Source organism: Polistes dominula, unplaced genomic scaffold (assembly GCF_049000335.1).
Source record: "Polistes dominula isolate Pdom_NZ unplaced genomic scaffold, Pdom_raw_medaka contig_11, whole genome shotgun sequence".
Taxonomy (NCBI): domain Eukaryota; kingdom Metazoa; phylum Arthropoda; class Insecta; order Hymenoptera; family Vespidae; genus Polistes; species Polistes dominula.
Window position 1 is genome coordinate 4,798,190 of NW_028301154.1, and position 27,113 is coordinate 4,825,302.

The 27,113-nt window shown below is 29.2% G+C and overlaps 2 protein-coding genes and 1 pseudogene across 7 annotated transcripts in view; 2 read left to right on the forward strand and 1 right to left on the reverse strand.

Moving 5' to 3' along the window:
* Positions 1 to 591: 591 nt before the first annotated feature.
* On the forward strand, positions 592 to 2,991 carry LOC149030614 (uncharacterized). 2 transcript variants are annotated; one of them, XM_089178544.1, is made up of 6 exons: positions 592 to 826; positions 1,183 to 1,410; positions 1,507 to 1,689; positions 1,768 to 2,079; positions 2,163 to 2,373; positions 2,592 to 2,991. In XM_089178544.1, exons 2-6 carry the CDS (start codon positions 1,194 to 1,196, stop codon positions 2,611 to 2,613), a joined length of 945 nt encoding a protein of 314 aa, XP_089034670.1. In that variant the 5' UTR covers positions 592 to 826; positions 1,183 to 1,193; the 3' UTR covers positions 2,614 to 2,991. The 2 variants fall into 2 exon arrangements, with proteins under 2 accessions (XP_089034670.1, XP_089034671.1); XM_089178545.1 differs by lacking the exon at positions 592 to 826 and having other exon boundaries at positions 1,156 to 1,410.
* Positions 2,992 to 14,442: 11,451 nt separating this feature from the next.
* LOC149030615 (uncharacterized) lies at positions 14,443 to 25,669 on the reverse strand (annotated as a pseudogene). The gene is made up of 6 exons (XR_016178645.1): positions 25,621 to 25,669; positions 18,311 to 18,342; positions 17,770 to 17,977; positions 14,946 to 17,293; positions 14,658 to 14,851; positions 14,443 to 14,579 (listed from the first exon to the last, which is right to left on the reverse strand). The product of XR_016178645.1 is annotated as an uncharacterized LOC149030615 (transcript).
* Positions 21,981 to 27,113, forward strand: part of LOC107073768 (uncharacterized) — a 62,165-nt gene continuing 57,032 nt past the window's right edge. For 3 of the 4 annotated variants that reach the window (XM_089178488.1, XM_089178486.1, XM_089178485.1), the window contains exons 1-2: positions 21,981 to 22,112; positions 22,175 to 22,226. The gene's annotated coding sequence lies outside the window, so the exon portion shown is untranslated. Of the gene's footprint in view, positions 22,227 to 27,113 lie in introns of all 4 variants that reach the window. The other variant, XM_089178487.1, reaches the window with a different exon arrangement.

Sequence of the window (27,113 nt, forward strand, 5' to 3'; positions counted from 1 at the left end):
ATATACATATAGCAGTTATAATTTAGCATAAAACCTGTCGGCGAAATAAAAAGAGATAGAAGATAGGAAGGTTGATATTGTCTTTCTCTAACTTGCGAGTCTTTTGTTCTTTCTTGCGTTATATATATATGTGTACCGCATGAGTAGAGAGAGACAACATCAACTTTTCGTTTTTTGCTGCTATATTCATGCAGACATTTCCACTTAACAACCGCCTATGGTTTGTTTCCTCTATCTGTAATATCTTTATGAGCAACGTTACGCCACAAACAGAGCTTGCTTTTGTTTTTGACTCACACACACATACACACGCAACACACAGATTTTTGTAACGGACAAAGTACGGTTTAGCTGTATGGGAAAAACCGTTGATGGTTACCATACAACGCTCTAACGTAGCAACATTACATCACGAACAGAGGAGCTGTCCTTTGTTTTTGACTCACCACACACAAAGCTTAGTAGCCAGGAGTGGGTGAAAAATTGTATAGCTATATTCTGTCGCATTCTCTCGCAGGCTCAATCCTACATGTTTGTCTCTTTTTCTCTTTCCCCCTACTACAGCGTCCGTTGCGAAGGCTTTGTTATATTGTTTCAAATAATACCCATTGTAAAGAAGTTTTCAGTTCAAAAATTTTGGTGGCATAAGAAGTGCGGGCTGCACATTACCGTTGTTACTATTTTCATTTACCCACGCTAAAAATTATATATCGCGTCCAGTGTCTCGTGTTACTTGATTAAAACAATATCTAATCAATTGAGAATTTTACTACAGAATACTTCAACCAATTAAATACATCAATTTTTTTATTATTGATTACTAACTGTAAGTACTTTTTTACGTGTGTAACAATCATAAAAAGATTACTTAACATTCTAATCTAACATTTGTTTAAATAAGCATGTTGCACCAGTTTAATATTAGAATTTTTTAATAAATAAATGATAATATAAATTAAATTGACCTAACATACGCAATTTGTATCTAGTAAAAACACATTTTTCATATTATCTTATTATTTAAAGTTGAAAAATAATCCCATTGTTAATTATGTCTGTATTATTAAAAATAATACAGGCTGTAATATTAAAGATAGTTCAATTTTAAATAAATTTCTGGTGCTCCTCAGAGCATGCAGATAATGCAAAGTGATTTTTAAAAAAATATTTACGTTTTTATAGTGAACAAGACTATGGCAAAACCATATGCAGTAGTTCATTTTATTAAACAAGACTCGTATTCTGAAATTCCAAGCAATTGGCTTCTGAATTGCGATGAAGCTAAAACAAAAAGGACGAAGTGTCAATGGCCACCATCTTTTGTTAAAAATCTACAGCAATTGTTAAAACATAGAGTTGAACCAAATGATGATTGGCCTATTTATGAAATTAACATTTTAAGATATTGTGGTAAGTAATAAAATTTTTAGACCTGCTAATTAAAAATTACAAAATAATTACGTAATAATGAATAATTGCATAATTATTATAATCATTTCTATTTAGATACTCTGACTGCAGCAAGAAAAGCTGCCGAAGATTCGGACTATGAGTCAACGACCAAAAAACCATTAAGAAGAGGATTTAGATCGAAGCGACCTACTCCTGCTGCTGCTGCTGGTAGTTCAAAATACATCAACGTATCTGATAATTCTGATGAAGACGGCGATGATAGGACAATTAAACCAGGTAAGAAGAAATTATATTTGGTGTACCTTTATTTAACGAAAAAATTGTGCAATATTACATTCCGGTCTCGCTTTACAGCTTCTCCAATGCCTACGATGCCTACAATTGAAGATCAAAGAAAGACTCCCTTTGTTCCAAAAATATCATCGTCTGTGCATAAAATTAGTGAAACTAATGATGATATATTTATTATGCAAGAACATTTTGAAGACGAGTCGAGAACAACTGGATCTCAATACAAAAAGAATAATAGAAAAGATAATCCACAAGAACTTTATGAATACGAGTCAAGAACAACTGAATCTCAATACAAAAAGAATAATAGAAAAGATAATCCACCCGACTGTGAAAATTATGATAATGACGACAATCGCTACAATACACTTAATGGTATTATTATTTCCTCAAAATGTTTCCACCTTTTGTATAATACTTAAAAATTGGTTTTAATTTATAAATTTCATTGGTTTTAGCAAGGTTGAATAAGTGTTTACAACTTTTGGGCACATTAACGGTAGATATAAAAGATTTAAAGCAACGTTTAGCAGTTAATCGTAATGCCTATGATATTGATAATGAAACTGCCTTACAAATGAAAAAAGACCTGCCACTAAAATCAAGAACAGAGGTGAACGTCTTCGAAAAAAAAAACTGTCAAACTAGCAGGATTATCGTCAAGAATTTGTAAGTTCATGAATGTAATTTAATTATTTAATTTATTGCAGTTATGGAATTAATAAGTATTATGTTAGTGGTTAATTTGAATTTATTAATATTCGAGAAGCTAAAAACATGAAGTAACTTAGACAATATTTTCTGTTTATGAATTGTGAATACGAAAACTTTATACATATATATATTTATATGGCTGAATGTTAATACAATCAAAAATTATTTTCCAGAGGTAATATTGAAGAAATTTAATAATTCGGACAGTGCTGAATTTGCTAAAGCTGGAATGAATTGGTTTCGATTAGGAAATCAGAGAGCAGGTAAACAACCAAAACAAGTTGAAAAGAAATCTATGCCACCACCAAACAATAGCAATACCAAAGAAGAAGAGTACTGGCGAGTTTCCTGAGTAAGTGAATTCAAGCGAATTCACCCAATATTCAATTAATGTAAGATTTATACTAGTATACAATCCAACAAGTGACAATAATATTTTACTCAGTATTAGTATGACTGATTGAAAAATCCTATATTTAAACTTATAATTGTTAAAATTTTCACTTTTTGGATTGTGATAATTACTGTAAAGAACAAAAAGTATTATTTATTTTTTCTTATAAAAATAATTAATTACTTCATTTAATAATGTGTGCAATACTTTATCAATAAGAAGTTTACTTATCTATCTTCAATCCAAAAAGTGAAAATAATAATTTACTTAGTATTAGTACAACTAATTTAAGAATATATGTTTATACTTTTTATTGCTAATATTTTCACTTTTTGGTTTGTAAAGATTACAGTATGAAAAAAAGAATATTTATTTTGTTTAAATATAATGGAAATATGAATAAGTAAAATTTCCAACTCTGAAATTTCGAATAATATTGGTTAATTTTAGTAAATTTGAAACAGTAACTACTCTGAATAATAAGAAATAATTTGAAATGCAGTAGTAGTTCACTTTAATTTAAATAAGTTAATGTGATCTTATGTTTAATAAAATTATTGTAGCAAGTTGTTTTTACGAAATATTGTCAAAGTTGAGTATCAATAAATATTTTCTCGAATAATTTAATGTTGTACTTCTATTATTACATATGATTACAATCATTCGGAACCAACTAGACATCACTAAAACAACTTGACATTGCTATGACATCATTACTATGTCAGCTTAACGTCAATTAGATAATAGAGATGTCAACTGGAAATCATACGTACGTCATATTTATTACGTAAAAGTCTTACGTAAATAAGTGTGAAATAATGAGTCACATGTGACTCATATGTGACTTACATCTTATGTAAATCATGACATCGCGCAAAATCATTTTGACGTAATTGTGTTCACTGGGATATTACCAAATGGTGTCATCTTACAAATATACGTAGTATTATTAATCAAATATTTACTATTATTTTGTATAATCTTTCTTAAATATTCAGAACAAAGATTTTTTAATGCCTTTTTCTGAGGATAACCATTTCTATGAGGAAACATGACGCTGGTGTCTACGACTGTATCGTGAAGTAACCTCAGTGCTTTGAAATCACTTTCAAGTCTATAACCTACCAGTATAATTAGAAAACATTGCTAGAAGCGTAGCTTGGACATCTAAAAGCGTTGTCGTCACATCTGTCATATCTTCTTCTGTAATCCCTGAGAATCTACAATTAACATCACACGAAACATAGATTATCATCAATTAGTTTTTTCTTTTTGTTTTAAATTTTTAATTCAATAACAGTTATAATTATACCTGGTATTGTAATCGACTATTGGATTCTGAGTTTCAACTAATGTTTTTTTTATTTATCTTTCTTTAAATTATTTTGATAGGAATCAGATCAAAAGTATTAAGGATTATACACCTAACTCAATACACCTGAAAATTAGGATAAGGTGAAAAAAAATATTATAGTACGAGCAATTACTTTGTTATAGATAATTCGTAATTTGTATTATACTGTCGTCAGTCAAACAATGATGATCAGAATTTAAAATTAGTCTGATTCCGATACTTACTTATCAAAGCAAACAAGAAATGTGCGGTATGTGATCTATGATATGAATCATATCATTTAATATAAATATATATTCCATTTCTTTTGGTCAATATACTTCATTTCTTTTGGTTTGATCGAGTTTTGCGATAATACATGTTTTACGATATTATCAAATCAATCACCTAGTATAAATCTATATTATTATATTTTATTTGTCATCCCCATTTGTAGTTCAATGAATAATAATAATAGTCCTTTGAATTGAATTCATATTTCGTTATCTTATGCAAAAGAAAAACAAAAGGATTATTTTTACGAAAATTTGTATACAAAAATTATATAAATGGTATTTCATTTGAAAAGAATATGAAATACTTACAAAAGGATGAGGAAAATCATAGAGAAATTATTGAAAAAAATCTATTAATTGTAGCAACCACATTCGGATAACATGTGACGTATTCCCAGTTTACGTGCAAGTGCTTTGTATATTCTATATCTGTTTTTATTTTTATCAACATTTTGTCCTCTACATTCTAAACCATCATTAATTGCTTTAGTTGTCAATCCAAATTTGCTCATATCACCAGCAAAAGATCTAACTACGTATCTAACTTCGTACGATCTAATCTAACGCTAATACCATGAAGATACACTTGCAGCGATACTTAAGGGTTCATTCTGGTTTATACGCCGAAATAAAAGGCTATTTTCACGAATTTTTTTTAGGCTTTGTAGGATACATATACATATGAAAGTTGTTGGGTATGATAAATACACTCTAGAAGTACAAGAAAACAATTTTTTTTTATTGTTTTTAACGTTTTTCTGCTCGAAAGATAGGCAACCCGTAAATCATACGAGTATAAACAGTTTGGGAGGAAAAAAAATTCCGTCCCAGTAGATTACGCTCGAAAGCAACATTTTCCAAGTGTGTCTGGAGGGTTGCATTCTTACGGGCGCGAATTTTTATAATTATTAAATAAATAATTATAAAAAACGCCAAAATAATATTATTATAATATTTTAATAATATTATATAATAAATTATCCTTCTCCTAATACTATGAACTTGTCTCAAACTCTCGAAACTTGTTTTTTGGAAAGTTTCAATTCTAAGTATTTTTTAAAAATTCATAAAAAAATGAACAGAGTTTTCTAAATAATATCTATGAAGAATTCGATAAATGTACAGGAAAACTCGAGATTAGTGTTTTATGTATCAGTTGAGATAAGACTATTGATAAAGTATTTCCTAAGGTGAAAAGGAAAAGATAATAGCAAATAATATAGAATCTCACATTATTTTTTATCAATTTAATTTTATTTATCTTAAAAAATCAGATCTAAAAATTTGTTCGCTTTTTTCAAATCATCCCCATTTTAAAGAAGTTTTCACTTCAAAAATTCAATGAGTTACGAAGAAATTCGTCAGTGATCAATGAGCTACGAAGAAAATCGTCAATGATCAAGGAACATTGACTGAACTTTTCGTAGACTCGTACATTGATGAATTTCTTCGTAGCTCATTGATTCTCTTAAATTGAACAAATTGTTTTCCTACATTCGTTCATTGACTGAACTTTTCGTAGACTCGTGCAATGACTGAATTTTATTCTTGCCTCACTTTACCGGCAATAGTATAATAGCTTTTACACACACATTTATATTTCAATTTTTTACAATTCAAGAAAATTAGAAATTTCTTTTATAAAAGTCAATTTTTCTGACGTTCGAACATATGATTTTATTGAAACATTTCCATTAGCAAGAAAATAAAGGTTTGTAAATAATATCACAAAGTTAGTTTTTTGGAACAGTTAGATAATAAAAAGACTAATGAGTTCGGTGATATTTAATAGTTTTATCTGATCTCTATCAGAATAAGTAAAAGAATTGATAAAGAGCTGACAAAAAAAAAGAAATTAGCGTAAGCTTTTTTGTTTGTATCTCTTAACTGATTAATTTAATTACTATTCATGATTTTTATTTGATTTCTTATATATGTATTTACACATATGACAATTAAAATATATATACCTATTACATTTAAATAAAAATATTTATATATCTTATAGGATTAGTTGGAACAGACATACTTTTATCTAAAAAAATTGAAAAATGATTATAAGATATTTCTGAGAAAGCTTAAGAAATGTACGGAGAAACGAAAAATTAGTCTGTACTCGTGCGTTCTTATATAAGGCTATTAATAAAGTATCAGCAAAGATTGAAAATAAAAAAAGAAAAAATAAGGGGAAAAAATAAACATTTTACGGGTATGGGATATGTGAGCAAGCCGTTCTTGCGAAGCAACCACCAAGTTCGAATTGGTGCGATATTGATGAAGATTATTTTTTAATACGAGATCCGGCTGCAAGTTTAGTGTACTTATCGAATTCTTGCTAAAAACCTAATTTTTACGTATATTTATGATTAGGAGAATATATATCTATCAGATTTTCTATCAAAATGTGGCCGCTAGTATTTTTAATTAAATTATTAGTTATTTATTTTTGGGAAAAAATTCACTCACTTGGTTTTTAAATAAAATATCATTCACTTCACAGCAATATATGTAAAGACTTTAAAAAATTACGATTGCCGTTGCGCACTTGACCGCACCATTTCGCAATCAGGTGTAAACAGGTACGATTTTAATATATTTATACCCTCATAATGAACATTTATTATTTAAATATCAAATTAAAGCTATTTTTTTTGTTTATTATGATATACGATAGCCTAATTAAATCTGGCCGCAAATAAGGTTTGCAGGCTGTTAAAGATGGTAGAAATTAAAGGTTGAGTGAGAGTTATCGCGCAACATCACTTGTCAGACGAGGATAGCGATTGCCAACCGCACGACACTTTTAAAAAATCCAAAAAAACATAGTCAGCCCGAATTTTTATTTAACATACGCCGTCAGCAGTCGATACAAAAACGCGCCGCGCGCGAAATTACGCGATCTACGCAGCTCTTGGACTATAAATGATGCACGCGACGCGCTGTTCTATCGACTGCTGACGGCGTATGTTAAATAAAAATTCGGGCTGACTATGTTTTTTTGATTTTTCCTATTATTAACAACTTATATACCAATTTTGAGATTTTAGAAAACTATTGCATTTTTTTGCAACTCACCTCTCCGACTATTAGTTTTTTTTTCATGCAACCTGCTACATCTCCATTTGGGATTTTTTCAAAAATATTAAATATTTTCAAAAAAAAAAAAAAAAATTCAAACAAAATTATACTGCTACATGAACTTTTGTGTATATATACCTATATAACTTATCCGACCAAAAATTTAAAAGAAAAAAATTTAGCAGTTAATGGGTAAAGGCTAATTTTTCAATATTTATGTTCATTTTTAATTTCATTTAATTGAGTATTTCTAACATTTAATTTTGTGTTACATTGTTTTGAAATTGAGATTAATTATTTTGTGTTGTCTTCTAAAGGGAGGAGGGGGCAAGTTAAGTTGTCTTCTACAGGAAAAATGCTTTTTATACGTCTTTTCGTCTACGGAAAGATTAAGGTTCCCATAAAGGGCCGAGAGCTCGTCTCGGAAGAGGGAGATGTAACATTTTAGAGACTTATAATTTCTCTTTCTTTTCTTTTCTATTTAACACGTTGAGCGCTATATCCGCCATCGGTGGCGGACACTAGACTTTCCGTTCAGGCCGCGTCAGTCACTCCTGCCTAACAGCGTATAACATGATATTTCTAAGCGGCGCGCGTGGCCTGACGGGGACTTCCTTGAAAATGAGCGTGGTGCTCAACGTGTTAATTGGACTAATCCGCAGAAACGCGGTACACAGCGTTGGTCGACGAGGCTCAGCTAATTAATATATAATGCTATTTATTTTGTGATATCTAAAGGATTAAGTTAATACAATTAGATAATTAAGAAATTAGTTGATAGAATCAATCATCAATCAATTTAAAAACTAGTTAATAGAATAAAAAGAATAAAATGATTTAAAAAGTTATTACAATTGAAGAGATTAATTTACAAAACGTATGATAAAATTATTTAGATTACACTTTTAAAATTTAAATTACATTTATTAGTGTAATCCAGTAGTTCTTCAACTTTTTTGTCCTACGGCCCCTTGAAAATTTAATTTCTTAATATCTTAATTTTTTGACTTTTTTTTTTTTAGTAACTAAAACTATGATGAAACTGAAAAATGAGAAAAATTTTGTACTCATTGTACTCATGACCTTTTTTTGATTGCACACCTGCACACTTAAAATTCCAGTTTTTATCTTGTCATCGCCTCCTTGGACCGCTTCAACGCTCAACAGGCCCACCAAGCGCGAAGATAAGAAACAGAAAAGCCTAAATAAGAGAATTTCTTTCTAATATCTTATTACTATTGACACATTACCGATATACCGGCATTGTTATGTAGCGTAGTATAGCAGCGAAGGTCGGCCTCTTTACCTTTTCTCTCACACTTACACATGTTCAAATATTCCGTGTGACCATATTTACATATGTTCAAATGTTCCGCCCCGCACTCAATGAAATCTATAGCCGTATAGACAATTATTTTTTTTTCAATTAATTAATTATTTCAGAAGTAAATCTAATATATAAAATTCTTGTGTCACAATGTTATAATAGTTACCGAACTCCTCCGAAACAACTTGACCGATTTTTATGAAATTTTGTGTGTATATTCGGTAGGTCTGAAAATAGGACATAAACTATTTTTCATACCCCTAAGTGATAACGGTTATCCACCCCAAAAATTTTTTTTTATTTTTTTATGATTTAGCATTAAAAAATACATACAATCCTAAATTTTCACCCTTCTACTACCAACCCCCATTTTTTAATAGCGATATTAGTACTTTAATCATTTTCAACCCTTGGTGGACGATAACTGATGTCAAGTACCAAATCCTTTGTAGACGATAAACTTTACATTCGTTATTTTTATTATGTTCAATTTCTGTGAAACAGATCCTGCTTAGAGCCTATAAAATAAAATAACATAAAATACAATAATTAGCAGGTATAAGGTATTGTTTACTTATAGAATAAAAAATTCCAAAGGGCCATAAATCCCATACTATCTCAATGACCAAATAAACATATGGTACGAAGAAAATACCCTTTTACATTGTCGGGTCCTTTGAACTGTTATACAATACTATGTAAATATGAGGTAACACAGAAAGAAAGGAAATTCCTCATAGAGAACATTTTTTGGTTAACCCCTACTACAACCCTTTCCCTTAAACATAAGATTTTTTTTTAAAAATCAAAATATTTACTAGAAATAATTTATATGGCAAAACAACATTTGCCGGGTCAGCTAGTTATTGTAATAAAAACCTAGCTGTATGCGAATATAACGTTGTGTCAAAATTTCAAGACAATCGGTGAAGTACTTTTGACGATTTGCGATTAGGTACAAACGAAATCTACATTTTTATATATATAGATAGATTGATAGATAAATATAGATTTAAGCATAGAAAAACGTTGTTGTTCTAGCAAAAATCTCTCTTTCATTTTAACGAGTGCCTAGAATAGATAATATACAGATAATCTAGATATTTAGTTGATTACTCAGGAGTTAAGCTTATCACGTAATATACGCTTACTCTTATATTTATACGGCCCTTATTATCTCACAAATTTCTTTTTACTCGGAAAATTATATCTTTATTGTAACGCACTAAACCGTTCCTTTTCAGTAAAACTTCTTTAGAATAGGAAGTGATTTGAAAAATTGAAACATGGTCCGTCAGGCAACGGAGTAGTAGGCGGCTCTGTAATGACCAGCATATTTAATAAGATGAGAAAAAGAGACAAACATATAGGATTAAGCCTGCGAGAGAATGAGACAGAATATAGCTATACAGTAATTCCTATTCTCGGTCTTCTCTTTATGCTATGCTTCGTAGTTATCGCTCCTAGTTGTATATGTGTGTGTTGTGTGCGTCTGCATACTACGAAGTGTGGACACATATTATTTCGATACTCGAAATGTTTGTAGGTAGGATAGTCCAGTCAAAATAGCCCTGAAATTGGGTTTTTGAGTTATACGGCTGAAAAAATATGGAAATTATCAGAAAAATGCGTACAAAACTGTGGGAAAAGTAAAAAAGTTCTCAACCACCGGGAAAGGGGTGAAAAAAATTAAAAACTACCCCAAAATACGATTTTTGGATTATATGTTGAAAATATCAAAAAAAGTTTCAAATAAAAGTTGTAGAGCATAAAATTTTAGGCCTATCTTTCTTAGACCATTTTTCCCCTAAAACGCACCCTTTCACCCCTACGACGGTTCAAAGTACTCAAAAAATGAAATTAAAAAAACTATGATTACTCTCTTACCTGATACTTTTTATAAAGTTTCATCACTGAGACTTTTTTGATGACTGTTTAAAGTTAGAAGCTTGTAACTGAAAGAGGGCTGAGTTAAATATAGACGGGAATGAAAATAAATTTAAAAAATAAATTTTTTCTGACATTTTTATTTTTATTTTTAATGATTAAATAAGTACTAGAGGCTGTCACGTCCTAGTGACGACTAATTTCGAACTTTGCTACGCCAATTGTGCGAGTGTCCTATTTATAAGTGATTTATTAATTACTATTAAGCTATATTCGTACCTTGTAATATTTGTATTCTTAATTTTATTTTATAACCACTTTCATGAACGACCATCGATATTAGCATTCGTTGATCACATGTAGGATTAGCAAAGATGTTTTTCTGTTAGGTAAAAGTATAAAAACTATTATCCTCTGTTATTATGATATGAAGAAGTGAGAGTATTTATAGGATAGAATAAATACGTGTTCTCGTATATATACAAAAGAAAAGAGATGTTTCTAGAAAAGGTAAATACGACCTTCTTATAAGTATAAATACATATTTTAAGACAAGCGAAGATGTCTTTTTCGGTTAGGTAAAAGTATAAGAAATGCTGTCCTCTGTTGTTACGATATAAAAAAGTGAGAGTATTTCTAGAAAAGAATAAATACATTTTTCACATTAGCATAGAATAAAGGTGTTTTCATATAAATAGATGTAAACAGATATTTCTAGAATAAAGTAAAAACGTTCTTCTTACAAGGTTAAATACATATTACTAGTAAAAGGTAAAGATGTTTTTCTTATCAATAAGCGTAAATGATATTTCTAGAATAAGGCACAAGCGTTCTTCTTATAGAATTAAATATACAGGGTGATCAATGAGTTATGGTACAAGCGAAAAGGGGGTTATTCTACATAAAAAAAATAAATCGAAAATATATAAATTACTTTGTAATTTACGTGTCCAATAGAGAAAACGATCTACAGTGAGATCTGTTATAACGAGACATGATCAAGTGGACGCGTACTTTGCGAAAATTCAAAGTCGATTTTCTCGAAAACAAAGCCTAAAACGAACAATTTTTATTCTATATTTTCGACTTATTTTTTTTTATGTAGAATAACCCCCTTTTCGCTTGTACCACAACTTATTGATCACCCTGTATATTTCTAGAATAAGTAAAGAGGATTTTCTCACAAACAAATTTAATAGATATTTTTAGCATAAAGACGTTTTTTTTTATAGGTAGAGCTGTAAGAAATGTTTTCGTTGTTGTGGTATGAAGAAATGGGAAAATGTATGAGTGTGTTTGTATGTGTGTTTCTGACGTACGTGATTTGAAACACTTGGATCATGAAATCTGTTGCTACCCGTGATGATGCGAAGTAGAGATTTCAAACGACAGTGTAGTTTAAGGTGAAGTACGCGAAAAGGGAAAGAACAAGAAGCGGTATAGAGAGGGGGATTTAGTATATAAGCATTTAACTAATCATCCCTCATATTCGTCTTTCCTGCAGTGACTAAAATTATTTTTACCGGTCTTTAATTGATTTTGTAGATCAGCTGTATAAGTTTTCATATTATTTAACTGTTCTTTTTTTTACCATTGATATTGTTGGAAAATTTACAAATTTTATTTATTGACATTAAATATGGCTAATCATCAAAGTCAATATAAGATAAATAATAATTTTGGAAACATTAAAAATAATCGTGCTAAACGTGCTATAATGTCCGAACTCAAACGTAAAGAACAGAGAATTGAGGACTTTTCAATAAAACGTGAATTAGAAATTATTCCTATTGAAAAAACAGAAGGTTATTTGTTTAAGATTAACTTTTTGAATTGTATTACAGTTTGTTAAATGTATGTTTGTACGTCTTGCTAAAATTATCCAATAAAATAGGCAAAAATTTTTACTTTTATTGAATAATATATTTTCAAAAAAGGTAACTCAGTGTTAATAGATACTTTTTGAAAAAGAATTCATAATTGAGAAGATTTTAGACTATCCTAAGCTAATGACTGAGTTTTTAAATTATTAATATTCATAAATGTTCGTATTTGACTTATAATATAAATGAACAAGCGATAGAGATAGAGATGAGATTATATTATGGTGTGGATAATAAAATAGATCGTTATAAAAATTAATTGTATTATCTAATTTGTACAAAAAGATAAACTCTATGCATATACAAATTATACATTGTATTATATTACATTTTATTTTATAATTTTATAGTCTTTCTTTTCTGTACTTACTAATTAATTAATTATATTTTTTATTTAGATCTCAAGGATTGCAGATACCGTAAGCTATTAAAATGGAGAGCAGAACGTGATAGACTTAAAAAATGGAACAGACAAAGAAAAAACCTGCTTTCAAAGTAGGCGTAGTCCATCATAATTACTACTCTTCTCCTCCGATAAAAGTTTCTAATGTACTATCTCCTATTAAATTATCTATAAATAGTCAAAAACAAGTTACACAACCTACATTACCATCGAAAAGAATAACCAGAGCTACTGAAAAACGTTTTCTTAGGAAACAAGAGAAATTGACTACCGAAGTACCACGAAAACAAAATGTTACAGAAAAAAAACAAGAGAAATCTGAAGGAAAAAATAAAAGAAAAAATAACGGTAAAACTGAACAAAAATCTTTTGCACCTGGTAATTATTTTATTAATTTTTTATTTTATTAATTAATTATTAAAAAACTATTCCCACCTTTTCTTACATTTTTGAAAATATCTCTAAATGTAAGCGAGATAAAGCGATTTTTTATTAATTATGTTTTGTAGACAATTTTATTTGCTACAAAAAAGGTCAAGTACTAAAATATTTGATCTCCCTTACTTTTCGAGATATATTAAAAAAATCAAAAAACTATTGCCACCTTTTCTGTATAGGAGGTGTAGACGGAAAAATTAATATTTGGGAATTATTAGAAGGTAAAAATGATAATGAAATTGAGAATCCAAAATATGAATTTAAAATATCAAATGATAGCGTGAATGGTGTGAATGTACATAAAAGTTTTCCGATTGTTGCAACAAGTTCAGGACAAAGAATTTATGATATTGAAGGGGTAAATAGAGATAACAGCGTAAGATTATGGTGGTTCAATTAATTCATTACACCAAATACAAATGCCTTTAATTTATAGATTCAATAGCAATATACTTAATGATAAATTTGTACATTATATATTATTTTTATACATTATTATAGAAATGACTAAAAATATATATTTTACTTTTATTATCACCAAAAATAAGTTTTGTTAAAAACAATGAATGTTAAACCATACATTTAATTGAAGATGATAATTTTTAATAACATATTTTCAATGTAATTTTGATTTTTTATGCAAAAGAAACACTAGGCAAAGAAACTGAAAAGTTAATAAGTAATAAGTTAAAGTTAAGTGTGTACATAAATTTATAAAAAATTATATTATTGATAAATAAAAGTTTAATGTAAGTCTATAAGTAAAAGTTTAATGTAAGTCTATAAGTAAAAGTTTAATGTAAGTCTATAAGTAAAAGAGTATATGTACAAAAGTTATACAATACTGATTATTAAAGTACATGTTTAGTGAAATTTCTCGTGGATCTTCTTACTACTCTAACCGGAGCTGAAATTATTACACAATTATTAAGTATATGTATTTAATAATCAATAATTTAACTTATTACTTACTTTTTGGAGTATCTCATGAAATCAAATCTCTATTGGGTGAAGGAGGTTTTATAGGTGTATTATTATTTTGTAAGAAGCTCAATCTACATTTGCTACATCTAATATACGGTGTCATTGGAAGAGTGAATTTACTTGTTTCACAATCTTCAGCTAAGAAAAGTTATTGTTATTATTTTGTGAACAATACATTAGTTGTTATTTAAAATCATATTATTATTTTATTTTTACCATTAAACTTCACACTTTTTCGAGAGGATCTTCTTAGCTATTTTTTTGCATTTACTGGTGTGACATAGATTCCTTTTTTTACATTAACTTCCTTTTCTTCAACATTAATTGACTTCTTTCGTGATTTTTTTTTTTGATTTTAGAGGACTCTTATTTTTCTTTTGATTATTTTCATCCTTTTCATCAATTAAATCCTAAATTAATGATTTGTTAAGTAAGCCTTTTAAAAAAAAAAGAAAAAAAGCATACTGATATATTGCATCATAAAGAAATTCAATTGCAACTTACTTTAATATTACTTTTTCTACTTCTTGTAGACATTCTGATTGTAGAGTTTTCCGTTACAATGGTTCTGTTTCTAAGAGTTCTCCTATTAGTTTTATTTTTTGGAGATTCCTCTAATGACATATTTAATATGTTTTGATTCTTAGGTGAAGAAGCATTTTTGTTAAATTGTTTGCATGTCTTATGATTTAGAATAATATTATCTTCTTCGTTAGTTACAGTAGATGAAAGTAATTGCTTATTATTAAATTGTAAATTATTCTCTGAATCTTGAAAAGAATTATCGAATTCAAGTTTCCTTTCAATTTTCATGTTATTATTTACGTATTCATTATTCAAATCGTAACTGTCTATTCTAGCTAATCTAGCAGCTAAACTATCTTCGGCTTCTTCATCAATAGACAGCTCATTCAAGACCACTTGATCATTAAAGTTAACTTTCTGCGTGGATCTTGTTAAATGTATATTATTTATTGGAAAATCATCAGAACGTTTTAAAATGCTTTTACTTGGTGTTTGTTTACAGTTAATATACGATATGGAATCGTCTAATTGAATTTTTGGCGTTTTGTACATTTGGCTTATTTTTATTATGGTCATTGGAGTTTTTACAGCTTTACATGTTTCCGATAAAAGAGTTTCTTTTAATAAACTTTGTCTAGAATTTCTATTTGTAGCAACTACAGATAACTTATCTTTAGAGTCTGTAGATTTCAAATGTTTAATATCACCATTGATCAAGGTATCATCCCTGTTTTCTATATCAATATTATTTACGGAAGTTAAAGATTTATTCGCATCTTGTAATATTTCGGGATTGTTTGTATTATTTTTCATCTTTTGCTTAGCAGCCAAGATAAAAGCTTGGACTGAACTTTTCTTCTTAGGCACAACTTTCTTCTTTGACACTACTTTTCTTTTAGGTTTAACTTTGGCAACAATTTCTTCTTGTTCTTCTTCCCAGCCTCTAGAACGAAGCTTTTCTAATGCTTCAAATCGTAAATCACAATTTCCTATCATCACAATCATCATGTCCTAGAATCCTTGCAAGTCTCTACAAGTAACTAACATTTCTCCTTTACCACTCTCGCAATCAGATACTAGTCTTTGAAATCTTTCAAATTTTTTATTTATTAACAAACGTGTTTGTCCTATAGCTTGATTAATTAGATATTGAGCATCTTCTGTAATATGTGACTCTTTTTGAATATCTGTCCACTTATTGATAAGTTCATTAAGTTTGTCTGTTTCTTTTTTTAATAGGAAAGCAAAATATTGCGTAGTACGTTCTTCATCTTCAATCGATAAGTTAAGAGTTTGCATAACTGTTTCTTTAGTAGGAATACTATCATCTGGAGAACCAATACCACGACGTAATTGTTGTTCCTTTCTAGCATTACTTTTACCTCGACTTGATACTATGTATGGTGAAAAGTATGCTGGATCCTTACATAAATAACCATTATCCTTTGTTGAAGGAGGTGTTTCTTTACTTGAATTGCTATTTATATTTTTAGGAGATTTGTTTATAACTTTTTCCTTAGAAATATTTTTTGAAAAAGAAGTTTTAATTTTATTATTTGAATTTTCGTGTGTTTCTTTTTCTGTCATGATGAGTGAAATATTGCCAGGCGACAGTATAATTTTTGAATGATTACTATCATTGGAAAAAGTACTATTTCTAAGAAATTCTCCTTCTTTGTCAAGAAAATCAAATGTCATTTCACGATTATTTTTTAATGTTTCTATTGAATTGTTAATTATGCTAGTACTAGGCATTTTAACATTTATATCAGTTTTTTCATTACATTCTTGATCTAATGATTCTGACTTTTTATTCAACAAAGATATTTCTTCTTTAGTCTTATTTTTAATTGATTTTGAATCTTTTACAGGTGTAAGTATTATATTCACACGACCAAATAAAGGCATACTTGTTATACCGCTTGGAGCAGTAAATGTATAATTACCAGGTGCAAAAGATTTTTGTTCAGTTTTAACGTTATTTTTTCTTTTATTTTTTCCTTCAGATTTCTCTTGTTTTTTTTCTGTAACATTTTGTTTTCGTGGTACTTCGGTAGTCAATTTCTCTTGTTTCCTAAGAAAACGTTTTTCAGTAGCTCTGGTTATTCTTTTCGATGGTAATGTAGGTTGTGTAACTTGTTTTTGACTATTTATAGATAATTTAATAGGAGATAGTACATTAGAAACTTTTATCGGAGGAGAGTAGTAATTATGATGGACTACGCCTACTTTGAAAGCAGGTTTTTTCTTTGTCTGTTCCATTTTTTTAAGTCTATCACGTTCTGCTCTCCATTTTAATAGCTTACGGTATCTGCAATCCTTGAGATCTAAATAAAAAATATAATTAATTAATTAGTAAGTACAGAAAAGAAAGACTATAAAATTATAAAATAAAATGTAATATAATACAATGTATAATTTGTATATGCATAGAGTTTATCTTTTTGTACAAATTAAATAATACAATTAATTTTTATAACGATCTATTTTATTATCCACACCATAATATAATCTCATCTCTATCTCTATCGCTTGTTCATTTATATTATAAGTCAAATACGAACATTTATGAATATTAATAATTTAAAAACTCAGTCATTAGCTTAGGATAGTCTAAAATCTTCTCAATTATGAATTCTTTTTCAAAAAGTATCTATTAACACTGAGTTACCTTTTTTGAAAATATATTATTCAATAAAAGTAAAAATTTTTGCCTATTTTATTGGATAATTTTAGCAAGACGTACAAACATACATTTAACAAACTGTAATACAATTCAAAAAGTTAATCTTAAACAAACTACCTTCTGTTTCTTCAATAGGAATAATTTCTAATTCACGTTTTATTGAGAAGTCCTCAATTCTCTGTTCTTTACGTTTGAGTTCGGATATTATAGCACGTTTAGCACGATTATTTTTAATGTTTCCAAAATTATTATTTATCTTATATTGACTTTGATGATTAGCCATATTTAATGTCAATAAATAAAATTTGTAAATTTTCAAACAATATCAATGGTAAAAAAAAGAACAGTTAACTAATATGAAAACTTATACAGCTGATCTACAAAATCAATTAAAGACCGGTAAAAATAATTTTAGTCACTGCAGGAAAGACGAATATGAGGGATGATTAGTTAAATGCTTATTTACTAAATCCCCCTCTCTATACCGCTTCTTGTTCTTTCCCTTTTCGCGTACTTCACCTTAAACTACACTGTCGTTTGAAATCTCTACTTCGCATCATCACGGGTAGCAACAGATTTCATGATCCAAGTGTTTCAAATCACGTACGTCAGAAACACACATACAAACACACTCATACATTTTCCCATTTCTTCATACCACAACAACGAAAACATTTCTTACAGCTCTACCTATAAAAAAAAACGTCTTTATGCTAAAAATATCTATTAAATTTGTTTGTGAGAAAATCCTCTTTACTTATTCTAGAAATATACAGGGTGATCAATAAGTTGTGGTACAAGCGAAAAGGGGGTTATTCTACATAAAAAAAAATAAGTCGAAAATATAGAATAAAAATTGTTCGTTTTAGGCTTTGTTTTCGAGAAAATCGACTTTGAATTTTCGCAAAGTACGCGTCCACTTGATCATGTCTCGTTATAACAGATCTCACTGTAGATCGTTTTCTCTATTGGACACGTAAATTACAAAGTAATTTATATATTTTCGATTTATTTTTTTTATGTAGAATAACCCCCTTTTCGCTTGTACCATAACTCATTGATCACCCTGTATATTTAATTCTATAAGAAGAACGCTTGTGCCTTATTCTAGAAATATCATTTACGCTTATTGATAAAAAAAACATCTTTACCTTTTACTAGTAATATGTATTTAACTTTGTAAGAAGAACGTTTTTACTTTATTCTAGAAATATCTGTTTACATCTATTTATATGAAAACACCTTTATTCTATGCTAATGTGAAAAATGTATTTATTCTTTTCTAGAAATACTCTCACTTTTTTATATCGTAACAACAGAGGACAGCATTTCTTATACTTTTACCTAACCGAAAAAGACATCTTCGCTTGTCTTAAAATATGTATTTATACTTATAAGAAGGTCGTATTTACCTTTTCTAGAAACATCTCTTTTCTTTTGTATATATACGAGAACACGTATTTATTCTATCCTATAAATACTCTCACTTCTTCATATCATAATAACAGAGGATAATAGTTTTTATACTTTTACCTAACAGAAAAACATCTTTGCTAATCCTACATGTGATCAACGAATGCTAACATCGATGGTCGTTCATGAAAGTGGTTATAAAATAAAATTAAGAATACAAATATTACAAGGTACGAATATAGCTTAATAGTAATTAATAAATCACTTATAAATAGGACACTCGCACAATTGGCGTAGCAAAGTTCGAAATTAGTCGTCACTAGGACGTGACAGCCTCTAGTACTTATTTAATCATTAAAAATAAAAATAAAAATGTCAGAAAAAATTTATTTTTTAAATTTATTTTCATTCCCGTCTATATTTAACTCAGCCCTCTTTCAGTTACAAGCTTCTAACTTTAAACAGTCATCAAAAAAGTCTCAGTGATGAAACTTTATAAAAAGTATCAGGTAAGAGAGTAATCATAGTTTTTTTAATTTCATTTTTTGAGTACTTTGAACCGTCGTAGGGGTGAAAGGGTGCGTTTTAGGGGAAAAATGGTCTAAGAAAGATAGGCCTAAAATTTTATGCTCTACAACTTTTATTTGAAACTTTTTTTGATATTTTCAACATATAATCCAAAAATCGTATTTTGGGGTAGTTTTTAATTTTTTTCACCCCTTTCCCGGTGGTTGAGAACTTTTTTACTTTTCCCACAGTTTTGTACGCATTTTTCTGATAATTTCCATATTTTTTCAGCCGTATAACTCAAAAACCCAATTTCAGGGCTATTTTGACTGGACTATTGTTAGTTAGCCATTTGCTAGGATACACCTTTTTTGTTGAATCATTATGAAATATAATTACAAGATTTTTTCGTCATTTCGTAGCCTAGACTGTATAATTAAACTCACTAACTAGCTATCACTTTCTACTGTTGCGTTCCCTAATCAAAACTTACAAACTAGCTCCCTTGTTCTTCCTTATGCCCTCTTTTATAATGCATCTTTCCCTCCTCCTTGTCATAACAGACTGCCTCGCTTTGTAACGCAGCTCCATAAGAAATTTTCCAAAACGCCTTTTCTCGAATGTTATTTCCGTCCTTCTGTTGTTCATCAGTCTCCCTACCACACGTATACTCACACACAATTCACCCAATCTAGAACCTTTCACGCTTTTCTTTCTTTCAAGCATAAATCTGATACTTTCCATATCTTATCTTTTTTTTCCTTTTCCGCGTGTACGCACATACACACAACACACACACACACCGGATGCTTCAACACCCATCCTCGGCCATCATAACGTCGTCATACAACAAGCTTGCGTTGTTTTTCGCCACACACGCATACACTTACACACACAGTAGTAGCCCGGCGACAAACAACGAAGAATCGCCTCTCGTTCCGTCATCCTCACGCTAGACGCACGCATCCTGACAAAGCAACCATTCCTTATCTCTTTCTTTCACGCAAATACCCACAATTACATGTCAATGAAAATCATTTTATTTTTATGGTTTACTAATTTTTTTATTTCAATATAAATTTTTGTCTTCTGCCATTATTCTATATTAAGTACTTACAAAACGAAAGAATGAGACGGAATATAGCTATATTGTTTTTCCTATTCTCGGTCTCCTCTTTATGCTATGCTTCGTAGTTATCGCTCCTGGTAGAATATGTGTGCGTTTGTGTGCGACTGCATACTACAAAGCGTGGACACGCATTCTTTCGATACTCGAAATGTTTGTCGGTAGGAGCGATAGAAGGGTAGAAGAAATAAACAGAGATAAACACGTAGGTATGCGACAAAAGTATAAGGTCTAAACGCACCGACGGTCGAAATAAAGAAAGAAGGTGCGTGGTCTGTTTTTATTTTACTAAACGTGTCATTACTTTTCCATTGAAAAATGTTTCTATTTTATTGAAAACTTAGTAATTAATTCTTTATTTCACAAATATTATTATAATATTTAATTATGAAATATATAAAATATAATAATTGTATTGTCTGCAATATTTTACAAAAAAATGAAATGATTATCAGATACATCAGAGAAAAAAAAAATTAAACAACATTGTAGAATAGTTTTCTTATAAATATCCAAAGACATGTTTTTTAAAGATAATGCTTGCGAATGTAGGAAATTTATACTAATTTTCCAATAAAATAAAGAAACCTTTTTAAATTAAAAAAAAAATTTTATATCTGTTTCAAAAAAAGGATTATTTATATTTATTTAGTTTCCGACGAATTATATTTCCCTCGATAAACATCCTACAATTTTGGTGTCTATCTATAATTATCGCATTCAACATTCCATTTTCATTGCTTCAATTCGGAAAAGTGTAGTTTTTATCAGCTATTCTACCCAGAGATAATACCGGTACCCTTTGTTGTATATGGTAATAATATTATAATAAATAAATCCTACAATTATCTTATACTCTTGAAACTGTGCATTTTTCTGATTCTCTCGAAACTTAGTTTTTTGAAGTTTCACTTCTAACGCGTGTAATCTGTACACATAATTTCGTTTTCTGTCTCTCTCTCTTTCTCTTTCTCTTATTCTCTACGAGATTTCGAAATCGTAACCACAGGACATAGCCTGTCATTTTACCGGACACGATAAATTGTTCTTTTATTTTTTTCTCTTGAAAGTATCGTCAGTGAAGGGAATTGTCAGATCATGTTAGTTTTCTAAGCCAATGAGCTGCGTGGGCGTCAGTATAAGTATCCAATGAGGAACAAAGTGGGCATATCCTAAAAACTGATTCGCTGTAGAAAAGAAGTAACCGTCAAGGAAGAGGGGGCAGACATAGTCTTATAAATAGGATCAAGAAGCGAAGCGAGGCATTTCTGATTGAACTGTTGAGACTAGTATTTCTATTTTTCTGTGTTAAGTTTGAATATGTTTTACATAAAATCAGTGAATCTTGCAGACGGATTGATCGTTAACAAAAAAAAGAATAATTTTGATTAAATATAATCAAATTTGTAAGAAGGTAATTAAGTAATATTTGATTTTACCTGCGATTAGTATTAATTTATAATTGGTTTTTGAAAGTGTGTGTGCGCGCGCTCTAGAGGCCCAATCCACGAGAGCTACTACGAAAAGGGTAAGAATCTTATTTAAATTCTCAACACATTGCATACGGCGTTCTGTTATTTCAGTGCCTATATATTTTTGAATGCTTTTTTAGGTGTACTAACATTACACTTAATTCAAAAATGTCGTCGCTATTATCACCAAGTTTATTTTTGTTTAAAGTATTATTTAGTACATCTGAATAATTATCAAACAAAAATTTACTTAAATTTTTATTTTCATCAGGTACTATTTTAAAATTAATGTTTCTTTCATAAAATTGTTCTTATTATAAATGAACATTAAATGATTGAAAAATTGATTTTTAAAAGGTTGTTTTCTTTATATATTATAATACACGATTCTTGAAATAACAAAATGTCGAACAATAAACCATTTTATAAGGTAAAATGTATAATGTATGTGGGATTCCCCTTCACCTGTTAGTCTTCCTAAAGAATATCTAAGAAGTAAAAAAGGAAGGAATTCCGCGGTGTTGTTAATAGGTTGATGTAGAAAGAAAAAACCTCTCTTCACGGATATGCCATATATTCAATATAAAGAAATAAAAATACTAAGTGATGATAAAACGTCTTCTTTGCTCTGCTACTAAACGATGATTGCTTCTTTGTTTCTTTTCTTTAATCTACTTCTTTGTGCGACGCTCTCGCTATCGATATTCAGCTATTTATTTTACATTGTTAATCTTTGGCTCGATTATACCCGTTACTCTCTGGCCCACTCATGCTTCAGTGTTCTCACTAACATTCTCGCACCCCACATATATATATATATATAAGACCAAAAATAAGTGTTTCAAAAAAAAAAAAATGTTTAAGAATAGCACGTGTTGTTGTTCTGAAAAGAAAAACGACAATTATGCTTATTCCTCACTTTTCACACTCACTTTCTTAGACTCTTAAATCTGTCTTGTTTAAATATTAAATGTGGTCTCTACACGAAACGTCTTTCTATAACCTTCTTACGTATAAAAGCGCGCGTAATTCAAACTGAAAAAATACACTTTCTTTACATATTTATGTGTACAGTAATTTATAATGTCCATCTGATTTTTACGTTCTCGGACTCTGTTGACATTCATATTTTTTTCGTTAATCATTTGTTAGGAGAATACGCGTGATTTCGTCACGTTAGTAACGCAACAAGAAAATTTATTTTTAATTCCTTAATTCAATCAATTCAGTCCAAAAATATCTGAAAACGATATATACACACAATATTGCTAACATTATGATAACATTTTAATTTCCTATTTTAACTACCTCTTCTTTATTCGCTCTATCGTCTATTGTCATTTATTCTCATCTTTTTCCTTAACTTTTTCTTTCTTTAAAATCCCTACTTCCTTCCGTAGCAAATAATCGATTTTATGACCGTGTTTTGTTTTCGGTTACGCAATAAGTACGCGCGCACACGTACCACATACATCATACACACACACATGTATCACATACATACATAGACTCATTTTTTATCTATACACGCGACAAAAGAAAGAATAACATTTTTTGTCGCTTTACTTCCAAGAAAATTGTCATCTTATTATAAAAATATCTATATTCGCACTTCCATTAACGTTTGTTATTCTGTTTTTTAATTTTTTCTGTTTTTATATACATAATTCACATACAGCACAAACACTGCTTCCTGTTCATTCCTGAATTTCTTTTATCGTTACAATTCTTTATGTTATTTTTTGGTCGAACTTTCATATCTTGATCAATAAGTGGCTATCAGTTCAAAATACTACTTTTAATGAATCGAATAATAATTATTAATTTATTTTTACAATATAAATACTATTTTAATTATGCATTTTTTTAAATAGTGAATAAATATTTCTTTCTTTTGTGCGAGGAATTATATCAATATCCACATATTAGCTGATTTAGTAGAAGTAGAAATTAAAATGTTTTATTGTTAATAGTTTCAGTATTTAGTTATTAAAAGATAAAAGTAAATTGCACTTTATAGATTGTTTGCAAAGAAAAAAATTTACAGGAATACGCGTGAGTCGTTCGTTACTTTCATACACAGTAGTATTTTATTATTTAATAGTACTGTTCTACTATTAAATTAATTACAGACGTTACATTATTTAATTATTTAGTTGTCAACATACGTTCGTCTAATTTTATCCATTTTGAAATAAACATAAAAAGCGTTTATTTTTTTTCCATTTTCGTTTTTTATTTAGTATTTTTTGTTCAAAAAAGGAAAAGTATATATATATTACGTTTCAACAATTAATTAATAGAACTCCTGTAAATAATGTAATAAAACATTCGATAAAATCATCCTTTTTTCAACATTTGAAATAACGAGAAAATGTTCCTTTTTTTTTAAATTTTGTCAAATCGAAAAACAAAAGAAACATGTCCTACGTCCTATGAAGGTCGATAAACTTGATTTCATGTTTTATTTTATATTATAAATTTATTAGAATTTTTCTTAAGTTCATTGTCATAATTAATAAATAAAATAAAAACTAGAGTATATATATATATTAGTTAATACACGATAGAAACTGTTTATGTTCAAGTAAGAGGCATGAATTTTAGGTGCTTTTTCAAGTGTAATAACATAAAGACAAATAATATTTTAACTGTCTATAATGTTACAAGATATTTATTAATATTTCAAGAATACATGAAAAGAAAAAAATATTGAAAAAATTCAAAATTGAAAAAGTATAGGCTGATGAAGAGGGTGGTCCCCTAAAAAACGGCGCGCGACGGTAGCCATGATTGCAGCTCTCCTAGTAATTTTAAATAAAAAAAGTAAAACAGATTATTAATTTAGAATAATGCTGCTATCGTGCGAACTAATAAAGTTGAAAACAATTTTTATTTCGTTAAATTACGGCTGTCTGAAGAAAGGATACATTATTTTTACCATTTTTTTCACTTTTCCGAATTTTTTAAAAATAGTAGGAATTAAAAATTGTTGTAAGAGTTTAGTTAGTACGTGTGTAAAACACCTTAGGAACTCGTGATGATTGAAGGTAAACAAAAAAAACAGCTTTATTTTTACAAGTAAGCACAATACGAATGTTACAGTATGTAGAAATGTTACAAATATACGTTTAATATAAAATAAGACGAATAACACTAATAAAACGAATAAGAGGAATAAAACGAATAAGACGAATAATTTCTAATAATAAACACTCGACTCTCAATCCTTAGTAACAGTAACCGCCCCAGTCCCCTTCTTTCCACACATTTATAGTCTAATAAGTAACACCCCTTTTGGAAAGAGTAGGAGATTCTCAGTTCGATTGACCAATAGCACAAGGGTCCTTAGTCCATGGTCCACTAATGGGTACCCCATATGTTTTCGTTAGAGGGAACAGTGCACAAGGAGATCTTTATCAGAAAAATAAAACCTAAATAAATATTTACAATTGTTCGCCGGATCCGATGCAGCATGTGGAATTTTATTACCCCACATGTTAGTGATCCCTTAGGTTTTATGACCGCATATCCCTTTCAAATATTTCCTTTTTTTCTTTTTTAACACTAAACCTACCGACATTTCATATATACCTAATCCTACCATGAGCGGTCAAATGACCGCTTCAAAAAACATATGTATCTTAGTAAAGTAGATAGTAAACAAAATATTTTTCTGATGCTACAATAAAAACTCGTTCCCCGCTTTTCGATGTTTTACTTACTTTTATGCATTTTCATTACATTTTTTACAAATTATAGCATTTTGTATTGCACATTTTCCACATACGTATTTTTTACATTTTATACAAATTTTGTTTGGTTATTGACCTTACAATATCTTATTTGACAAGATCTCCGTTGAGAAGAAACAGTATTTGTATTTATTATTGTTTTAGATGAGCATTCCTTGCTTATCTGTTTCTCTTTCTGATATTCGGTCCCAAGTTCTTCTGCCAATTGAAATAAAAACTCTTGCCTCGATATTTCCTTACCCGTCGTTTTTTTTTATAAAATCCAAGCATTTATCCCGGCTAAATCTAAGATAATAAAAAATACCTGGAAATCCATCGGCCAAAAATCAATCTGTCAAATAAGTAACAATAATTTTCTGCAGTATCATCATCAATATCGTAAACTTCTTGATCATCTTCCGAACAATCCTCGTCGATATTATTTATTTTGTCAAATTAATTGATATTCCTCGAATGACTTGACATTTTGGGGGATGAATGTACAAATGATAAAGTAAAAACTAAAATATAAAAATATATATCAAACGGGGCAAAAACATTAAGACCAGAAATAAAAAAACAATTGTAAATCATATCACAAAATATTGTTGGCTCTGTTGACTTTGTCGAAACTATCACTTATACCACGTAATAATTTTGATTATAATATAATTATAATTTCTATTATACACTAAAATTTTGATGCTGTCTGTTCGTATCGCAAGACCTTACTGTCGTACAAAAAACGCTATGTTTTTTGTTCCAATAACAACGAAAACGCCATGCATTTATTCTAATCGCACATTTGTCTACAATGTAGACACATTGATTAGATTGTAGATTGTCTACAATTACATTGTAGACTCGTAAAATAATTTCAAGAATACGATTATCGAAAAATATAGTCGTAAATAACATAAATTTTTCAAACGGTCAAATGATCGTTCGTGGTAGACTAGATATGGTATAATTTGCTTTCGGAAAATAAACAATAAAAAAAGTTGTAAATATTAAAAAATAGGTTGTATGTATATTTTAGGAAAAGTCAATAAGCTTCATGGTGATACAGTAACGTTGTATGCGAGAAATTTTAAACGAAATTTTAAAAACGGTCATTTGACCGCGCATGGTAGGTTTAGTGTTAACAATAAATCTTCCTAGACATATGTCCGTATATGATGTTTGTGAGAGTTCTTCACAGTACGATAG